This window comes from Apis dorsata, unplaced genomic scaffold (genome assembly GCF_000469605.1).
Source record: "Apis dorsata unplaced genomic scaffold, Apis dorsata 1.3 scaffold_197, whole genome shotgun sequence".
NCBI lineage: Eukaryota > Metazoa > Arthropoda > Insecta > Hymenoptera > Apidae > Apis > Apis dorsata.
This window is the reverse complement of record NW_006263481.1, coordinates 547,359-558,056: the sequence shown is the minus strand read 5'-3', so window position 1 is coordinate 558,056 and position 10,698 is coordinate 547,359. Positions and strand designations below refer to the sequence as shown.

General features: G+C 36.5%; 1 protein-coding gene across 1 annotated transcript in view; it reads left to right on the top strand.

Moving 5' to 3' along the window:
* The window catches only part of LOC102671167, a 77,480-nt gene that overhangs the window by 43,420 nt on the left and 23,362 nt on the right, over positions 1 to 10,698 (top strand). The window contains exon 2 of the mRNA XM_006614794.2: positions 5,061 to 5,119. Coding sequence (XP_006614857.1) covers positions 5,061 to 5,119 — 59 coding nt within the window. The remainder of the gene's footprint in view (positions 1 to 5,060; positions 5,120 to 10,698) is intronic.

Sequence of the window (10,698 nt, the reverse complement as noted above, 5' to 3'; positions counted from 1 at the left end):
TTTGACAGCGACGGTTGGAGCGTCTAGGCGGGAAGCCGCCGCTTAGTCACACGCGTAACCGTTGATCGATGCTTTATGCAGAGAGACAAGCGTTTCGGCGATTCCGCTTGAACGAAACGCGCGTGGTTGGAGAATTTTTTGGTAAAGATGTTTAGAATAGAAAAAATTAGAAGCTCGGCAATACAAGTGGAATTTGCATAAATATTTTTGAAAAGTATCACGCTTTTTGCTTTATGGATTTTCATTACATCATTATGGATTATGGATTTCATTATATGGATTTTCATAAAATCTATTGTTTTGTTTTTGAGCAATACAAGTTTCTTGATTAAAATTAAAATTGCATATATTTTTGAAAAGTACCACGCTTCTTTTATTATTAATTAACAAATTGTTTATTATATTTTATTTTTATTTTATTATTTATTTTATTTTTAACGATACAGATACGCTAACAGATATGTTAAAAATCCATATAAAAAGTTTCTTGAGATAAAAATCATTGTTGAAGAATTTTTATCGTTAGATATTCCGTAGAACAGAAGCCAAATAAAATTAGAAGCTCGGCAACGCAAATGGCGTCTCATTTGCATAAACATTTTAAAAAGCTCGTTATCTTATCCGATTCTCGAGCAATACAACTTTCTTGAGATTGAAATCACGCGTCTAAAATGATCATTTAACAACCGACGTCGTGCAATATTAAATTACCTTCAAAAAACAAGTTCCAAAAACAATAAGCAACAATCCACAGACATCCATCCAAATCGAACGCCACCAATGTATATTTACTTCCCCAATTAAACTTCTGCATCGCAAAGCAAAAGCGAAAGGAAAGAGTCGAAAAAAATCTCTTTCTTTCGCCTTTCTGTCACCCACCTCGCTTCGACGCGTCCCCTCGCGGCAGTCCTCCGTAGAAAAATGATCCCTGGGGCACGGAGAGGGGGACACGAGAGGTTCGGCGATAAACACACGCTAATCCATAAATCCTGGAGCAAACGGGAGAAAGCACGCGCTATATATGCGCGACGGCCGACTCGAGACGTATCAGTGGCGCGTCTGCTGCAATATCGATAAAACATTGATCCTCCATTCGTGCCTGAAACCCACCGTATAGGATTCGCACGGGCACGCCGCGTGGCCTCCCTTCCCCCTCCCCCTCGCACACGTGCACGCAACCCGTGCATACACCCGGGCCTTGCTTTCCACGGGATTATATCCCGACCGGTGCGTGCAACGATACACCCGCGTGTACACGTGTGTATATACATATTTACCCCCCCTCCTCCAATCCCTCCACGTATATACGTCTTCCTTTTCCCGCGTGTGCAGCCGCGTCTGCCAATATCGCGATCCGCACGCGAATCGCCGAGGCCGTGCGCCGCCAGGAATTCGACGATGATGGAATTTGGGTCGACGATATCTTCTTTCTTTTATTTCTTTTCTTTCCTTTTTTTTTTTTTTACGTCCTAATCTTCTTGGGTTTTGGTTTTTGTTATTTTGACGAAACCTAAACGGTAGGGGAAGTAGACTGGGCGCAATGAACTCGAGAAGAGAGGAAAGATTTCGATGATCGTTTTTGTGAACACCTGATACGTATTGGCAACGGTAGATCTTATTTATTATTTAGGTTTTGGTTTTTGTTATTTTGAAATCCAAAGGGTAGGGGAAGTAGACTGGGCGCAATGAATTCCAGAAGAGAAGAAAGATTTCGATGATCGTGATGATCGTTTTTGTGAACACCTGATACGTATTGGCAATGGTAGATCTTCTTATTTATTATTTAAGTTTTGGTTTTTGTTATTTTGACGAAACCCAAACGATAGGGGAAGTAGACTAGGCGCAATGAACTCGAGAAGAGAGGAAAGATTTCGATGATCGTTTTTGTGAACACCTGATACGTATTGGCAACGGTAAATCTTATTTATTATTTGGGTTTTGGTTATTTTGAAATCCAAAGGGTAGGGGAAGTAGACTGGGCGCAATGAACTTGAGAAGAGAGGAAAGATTTCGATGATCGTGATGATCGTTTTTGTGAATACCTGATACGTATTGGCAACGGTAGATCTTTTTATTTATTATTTGGTTTTTGTTTTTGTTATTGGTTTTTGTTATTTTGAGGAAACGGTAGGGGAAGTAGACTGGGCGCAATGAACTCGAGAAGAGAGGAAAGATTTCGATGATCGTTTTTGTGAACACCTGATACGTATTGGCAACGGTAGATCTTCTTATTTATTATTTGGGTTTTGATTTTTGTTATTTTGAAATCCAAACGATAGGGGAAGTAGACTGGGCGCAATAAACTCGAGAAGAGAGGAAAGATTTCGACGGTGATGATCGCCTTGTGAACACCTGGTATTGGCAATAGATCTTCTTATTTATTCAAAGCATTTATATAGGGGAAGAAAAGGGGGATCGATTTGAAGAACGCGGGGATTTTCTCATTAACAGCGATTATAACTGAAACGCGACATCAAACGAAAACTATTGCAACACACCGCGCATTTTGCCACATTTTCCACCCCCTCCCTCTTCAGGGACCTTGTATTTATCCGAGGAATTATGAATCATCAAAGTAGCGCAGCGAGATCTACTGTGAAAGAGACACACTGTGCGACACGAGTGCGATCCCATCGGGTGGGTTCACGCCGGATAATTTCATCCCCCGGTTTCGAGATCATCTTTCCCCGTTTTAGTGGATCAAAGCGACGGAAATCACGCCGGCATAATCGCCGCCCGCNTAAGGTCGGCGGCGAAAACGGCGCGAGGAGGGGAGGGGTGGGATTGCAGGGGGTGGCAAGTGGCCGAGGGAAGACGAACGCGATGGTCTCAAACACTGCGGTGCAAAATTCACCAATCTAATTCAACTAAGCAAATTACCGGCAACTTCCCGGCCGCCACCTCCACGCACGGTGTCCCTTCGGCCTGCATTCCCAGAAACTTAGATCAAAGGGGCGCTCTCTCTCTCTCTCTCTCTCTCTCTCTCTCTCTCTCTCTCTCTCTCTCTCTCTCTCTCTCTCTCTCTCTCTCTCTCTCTCTCTCTCTCTCTCTCTCTCTCTCTCTCTCTCTCTCTCTCTCTGGACCCCCGGCCATTTTCACCAGCTCCCTTCTTCGCCAGCTCAACGCCGCTGCATCCCCCCTCCTCCGCGCCTCCTGTTTCGAAATATCGCCCCTTTCATCTCCGCGTTTCATACTTCCGGCCTGCCTGTCGCACCCGACGAATATCGAATTCTGGCTGCTTGACCGGTGGCTACTGCCCCCTCCTCCCCGTCTCCTCCTTTCCTACGTGTCTACGTTCCTACGTGGCCCATCTGGAATGGAACGAGGCTGGGTTTCGATGCATGCTGAGTAACAGGTTACGCAACCCTTGTTTCGGTTGGGGAAGGATAGGATTGGAGGGTTGGCCGACTGTTTTTGTTGCGTGACTAAGGTTTGTGGGACGATATCAGGTGGTCGAGGGAAATCTGGCTGGTGTGCACGGTATCGTTACGATACGCGTGATATCTTTGTTATTTTTTAGGAGTTTGGATTGGAGGGAAGGAAAATCGAGATTGCGAGTGTTTCTTTGCTTCTAAGGTTTTTATTCGAAACGTACTTGTTTTATATGTATCCATTGCTCTTGATGTATTGTTCTTTTTTTTTTTTTTTTCGTGAGAAGTGAAATGAAAGAAAGAATCTATTATAATTTTATCGTAGTATCGATATAATGATATAGGATTTTTATAAACTATGAGAACATATTTTATCAATAGTACATTGCTTTATTATCTAACCGTTTAACTATAACTCATGAGCGAATATGTAGAACATTCACATTCTTTAATAAAACCATGAAGAAAATTGTTTCAAAATGAGGACTTTAGAAGAAGATAAATATGTGAATGCGAAAATTGCAAGTGTTTCTTTGAAGTTTTTTTAAAAACGTATTAGATTTATAAATATTATAAATATTTATTGTTCTTTGAGAAGGTGGCAAGCGAAACGACACTCTTACCACTAATATTGACAATGTAGCATGTAGAACATTCACACCCTCTAACAAGACCACAAGCTCCAAAGACAATTGTTCCCGAAACCACCATCCAAACACCACTCTCCATCCCCTCTATAATCATCCAAATTAATCGCGAATCGCCAAAAACACCCTCCGGTTCCCAAATCTCCTAGCACCTAGCACCGCGTATGTCACGCATATAGCGTCAAAATCGAGAGGGATGTTGACGAGTGCGCACACAGACACGAACGGTGGGACGACAAGGGGGTGGTGGGCGACCGAATACTTCCGGGACGCAATATCATTGGGAACGAGGCAGACTGGGTAATTCCCACTTGCTTGGTCTTCAGAGGTAGCAGAAACTGCGTTTGTTGATTATCCGTCCGGTAAACAGGGAGCATTGTTATCGATTGGGCCAACAATCTGCCCCTCTTCCTCTCCCCCCTATATTGACGCAATACTGCCTCGCACTTGCATAATGAATGGTTGGCTAATGACCCTACGGAGGTTGCGGAAACCGCAGCCAGAGGATGGTAGGCCCGGGCCTCGAAGCACTTCCGGCATCAAACATGCACCGCTCGCGGATCCTCGGAATCCACGGGGTCTCCTGCACGGCTTGGCCGTGTATCGTTCCAACCCCCGTTCCGTAATAGGTACACGGAGGCCGACTTTAATTCTTCATTAACCGAGCGCCAACACAGTGGAAGCAGATACGCGAGGCTTGGATATCCGGCGATAGCGTTCGTAAATTTGTTAAGCTCGGGATATAAATTTAACGAAGGTCCGTTTTGTTGACTCGAGAAGAGAAGATTTGTAGATTTGTCAATTTGGTTTCGATCGAGCTTTATTGATTATTTGCGTTAGGTATATACTGTAGTCGAATGGGATCATGTAATTGGAAAAAAATATAACGAAGAATTTTTTTAAGAAACTTTCTTTTGAACGTAATGCGAAAGTTAAATATTAATGTAGGAAGATTTCCTTTGTAAATGAATGAATAATTGATAATGATTGAATATTTTCTAACAATAAGTATTTTATGTAATGTGTATATTTTTATTTTCAGTTCTACCGAGTACGCGGATACCAATAAACAGATTCTGACCACCAGTCTGACGTGTCACTGTAAGTAATTCTTCGAAGAATTCATAACATTACTTAAATCAATTTGAATTCCAATATTTATTGATCAACGCGCACTTGTTAACGCAAATGTCAATTCTAACCTCTTTTTCTTCGCTTAAATCAATACCTTTATACAACTCGAAACTCCCCTTACCTTTCAAACATTTAAATTTCAATAATCAACTAATAATATTGTAATAAAACAGTGCAACAAAGATATTCTCAATCAAATTTCCACCAATTCAAATCATCCAGACCGTTTCTACTTAAAAACAGGAATAAAACGAAAATGCGAGAAGTCGAGAATCGTTGCCACTTTCCACCGAATTGTACGCTTTTTGCTCTCGGTCGGTTACGCAGCTTCCCCTAGTACCGACATGACCGGACCGATTCTTTTGTACCCGGCTTTCCGTCACTTTCGCGGTTTCCCGCGCCTTTGGAAATACCATTGGAATCCCACGACTCTTTCACGTAGCAAGTTTCGCCTCTCTATATAACCGGTAGGGAGGGACCGCGCACGCAATAACGACTCTAATCTCCTTATGTCGTCCCGAGCTGTTTTTGCCGCGTCCTCAACGAGAAAGTGCTTACGCTGTTGACCAGTCGGCTATAAGGGACTTACAATTTACTTGCGCGTAAGAGGCTTTATGCGGCGCACCGCGCGTAAAACGTCGCGCCGTCGCTACTTTTACTTAACGTTCGTTCCGCTTTGCATTCTTGCGCTCAAGGAAAAGTGACGGAAGTGGGGAGAAAGTAGCGTTTTATACCAGTGGACTACCCCCTCCAACTTTTCACGAATCTTGTGCTTGTGCTGTCATTAAGGAAGGGGACGAGGCGAGGGAAGAGGGCGCTTTTCTCGAGTGCCAGGAACGAAAGACGGATTATATACGATCTGGAAGAGGCGGTCACCGAGAAACAAAAGGGGGGAGGTGTTTTTTTGCGAGTATTGAGAAACTAGCATCGTTACGAGTTTCGTTTCGAAGCGGTAATAGTCTTTTCGGATTGGGCGTGTTATAACCTAGAAATAATTCGGTGATGTGCGTTTGATTTCGAGAATAGGATAAGTGCTTGAGTAAGTGATTAATATATAAAGGTGGATTTCTTGAATGTTTGATATCGTCTAAGCAATCATTTATGATCTGTGATAGTATTGTTAATTTTATGATTGAGGTTAGGATCTGAAGGGAATTCTAGGCTATTAGAATTCATTTCACGATGAGATTCTCATCATGAAAAGCTCATGCATATATGGGTTCATGGTCGTAAAAGGATTAAGGATCAACGTTTTCTACATTTTACATTGTCCAATTATCTTCTCTGGAAATTTCATCTTATTCGAGCATTATGAGCCGGTTGGTAGAGGAGGAAGCCGTTCCACGCATTTTACAAGCGTCTCATCGAGTGTATCATCGCTTAGAACGCCCGCTGGACTTTTGAAGGACAATCCAATTTCCAAGGCCGACTTTACGTTACCAAGATATTGTTTTCAAGGGGATTGCGAAATGGTTGGTCGAGAAGTCTCGATTTCCTACTGCTTTTTCCGCCATTTTGTTCCATATACTAAATGATCGAACCATTTCTTAAAATTAAATTGAAAATAAAAAGTTGATCTTTCATCTTTTAAAATGAAATTGTATATTTTTGTGATTGTGATTAATTGATGCAGCTCGAGATTTCTTACAAAATAATATCAAATTGCCTTTGTGACTTATGAGATTTTTATTAGATACATTTAATAAGATTTTATATATCAGAATTAATTCTATAATTAAATATGTGCATATCGTGTATAGAATAATTATAAGAATTAATCGCATAACTATAATTATTCGATTCATCAGTATTAATTGAACGTTTTTCGAACTTGTGATAGCTTTGTAACAATTCTATTAAACTTGTCAAACTTGTCTATATGTGCATGCATATTTATATATATATAATTTATTAATAAAATAAAATAAAAATAATTAAAATTAAAATATTTCAGAAAAAAAAATTTTGTCATCATATTTTTTTTATGAAGAATTATTTTCAACATCTATCATTTTTTCATGTTGGATAAACTTCTTTCTTCTTGATTTTTCTGTTTTATTTTCAATTAAATATTATATTTCATTGTATATTTAATCAATCTATAACGAAAGGTACTTAATCATGAAAGTATATATGAAGTAAATAAATTGCCAAAATTCCTATACAATTTGTTACACTAGATTTTTGTTTTATTTAAAATTTATAATTGAAATTTATAAAAACGTGTTTTTACAAAAATTTTATAGTTTTACGTATAGTTAATATAATATTTTATTTAATTTTTGAATTTTCTAGAATTTTATAGAAAATATTAATACATATACTTTCACAAAAATATGAAACTTTTATATAGAAAATATTTTTTATGAAATTTTAAATATCAATGAGAATGAAGTTTTTTTTCTCTTTCTCTTTTTTTTTCTCTCTCTGAAATCACAAATATTTTGATAATACATATTCTTATAATAAATTTGAGAGAAAATACTTAATTTCTGAAATTTTAAATATTTCAAGTAATAAAGTTAAATGAAAAATATATTACACATTATAAAACTTCAGTTCATTATATATATATATATTTCAAAACTTTTCACTATATTTTTCTTTTCCAATTCTCCCTTTCTTATTTTAAGAAACTTTTTCTCTCTTGCTTTCTCTTTTCATCCAAAAAGCAAATTCAAGACGGCAAACGAGAAAAAACTATTTCCAGACCAAACTGTAGGAAATCCTTAATCAAACGTTTCCTCCTTTCCTAAATGAAGGAACGTTACGTAAAGCTTGGAACGCTTCTCTTAAAATCTTTTCGTAGCCCAAGGCTGCTCGATCCCTCTCCTTTCTTCTTTTCTTCTGTGGATCGAATCGTTCATTTTAATTCAGTGATTTATTTTCGTGTTTCGTTACCACGGTCAGCTTTCGTCTACTCGAGCCGATTTTCTCGCCACTGTGGTCTGGGTTGCCGCCACGTAACGAGCACTTCCGGCCCCCCATACACGATGCTTCTTGAAATTTAAATTACTCGAGCTCGATGGCACTTTCCCCCGATGAAAAAAATTCATAGATACGCGTCGACTTAAGTTACAATCTTTTTGAACTTTCGAGTTAATAATGGCAACCACTGTTATGTTCAATTTATTGAATTAAATAAGGAAGTGACGCGTTTTTAAATCTATTTATAATAGAAAATGTATATACTTTTTTCTAACGAAATATGCGAAATAATAAATTTATTAAAAGTAAATATTTTGCAAAGTTTATAAAACTGGTCAATTTCAATTCTTCTTTTCTTTCTATGAAATTAAATTAAAGGAAGCCTTTAATAAAGATCGATTAGAGTGAGAAAGAATTACTACTGCTTCAGATTAAAAATATAATTGGAATTCTTTTTTCTCAAACCATGATTTTTACTATTCGTCAAAGTTTATGATATTACTTGTGTTAATAAAATTATTGCATGCTTTATTGTAACTTTATTCGTAACAGTGTTTTTTTCTTTTAAAAGAAAACGTTCTTAAAATATTTTAAGTATATACTTAAATATAAAAAATATAAATATAAATATTAAAAAGTTATAATAAAAGTATGGAATATGAAAAAAATGACAATATAATACAATGAAATTCAAAGAAAAAAAATATATTTCGTTTAAAAGTCCAAAAATCTTTTTGGTTATATCATTAATGATATAATCTTATCCTTTTGAATATTCCAATTCTTAAAACTATCATATTTTTATCACATTCTAAACAATTTTTTTTCAATAATATAACATTAATATAATAATATTTCAATCATTTATCATACAAAATTATTTCACGCTTACTTTTATTAAAAACCATTCGTGAGCTTCGACAATATTCACAAAAACGTTCAATGTACAGTAGCGCCATCAGCGGATACTCGCAAAAATACAACAGTAAGATCATTTCGCCCAATAGCGAATTGAAAATAATTGAAAAATAGGTCAGAAGTCACGATATGTAATTTTGACAGATTCGTTGAATATCAATGGTTCGATATAGGTTAGAAATAAGTATAGAGGCGACCAAGATGAGTTTACATCGCAGTTAAGTTTCGCTGTAACGGTGACGTCGAATTGCCTTTTCCCCATGACCGTGATGGTGTGTGACGCGCGGATTTACCGGCCATTTGGTAAATGAAGACGAAACTACGTCGTAGATTACTATAGCTGCGATACACCAGCGACAACTACTAACCTCTAACGTGTACAGAGTTTCCTTTCAACGTGATCGAAGCGATCGTCTGTCGCAATCTGTCCCTTTCCATATGTCTTTGTCTGTGATTAATAATGTATACCGATTACTCGATGTTTGGATGATTTAGTTGTTAATTTACTTTCTTGGATATATATGTTCGTGATTAAAATATGTCATAATTATTTTGTGTATCATATAATAATTCTGTTTCATATAATAAATTAGTAGCAAGTTATTGTATTAAATTGACTGATGAAAAGTTATAGGTTAGGTATTTTGTTATTTTCACGCTTAATTGAAATTAAATTATATAAAAAGAAAAAAAAAGGGAAAATGAAACTAGATAATTCTAAGAGGATTTTATTATTATCTTATATTTATTGTACTTTTTTTTATTTTTAAATTGAAATGAATTTGATGTATTTTGTAATATATATAGAGTAAGATAGTTGAAAAAATTAGTTTTTGCGAAAAATGTTTAAATTTATATTTATCCTATCCGTTATGGGATTCGTTTTTTCAAATAATTGAGTTTAGTGTAACTGAACTTTAGCATGCCACTTCATCACTTGTGACAAATTTTAATTGTACGAGAAAAAATAACTATATCCCTTCCCCAGAGGTGAAAAATTGTCATTCTATAAAGAGCATATAAAATATTTTATTCTGAAATATTTTGAATATTTCATACGTGAAATATATGTATATGACATGAATTTCAAACGATACAGTTTTCGATCGTATAAGTGATGATTTTTTATTAATTAAACACATTTTCGAATTTCTTTTTTTATGACATGTAAAATGAAGCGCTATATAATTCATATTTCACTAAAATAAATTGATAAAATTTGAAACGAATTCACGATCACAATTCAAAAGAAAGGTATTAATTAATTACGTGCTACGTCTCTAGACAAATAACGATTCCAAGAATCGTGTCTGTGTTTGAGTCGTTTACCATCTGATACGATTCTGAGAAATTTATTGCATTCTCCGGGATTACTGTCGAAATTGGGGAACACAAGGAAAGAAGGTATTGCTTTCCTTTTATTGGAGGAAACATCGGTGAAAATGTTCATAAAGCTCGAGGCTATAAAAAGGGGAGAAACGATTCAATGGCGTCATCGTTGTTCGTGTCATGAAATTATAAGCTCTGGCTCTTGGTCTCGAATCAATGATCCCTAGATAATTCCCGTTTATTGAACTATGATAAAACACGAAAGATTTAACAAAGATTTGAATTAATAATTATTTAATTGAAAAAAAAAATAATAAAATATTTTATTTATAAAATAAATAATAAAAATTTAATTTTAGAATTAGTTTTAA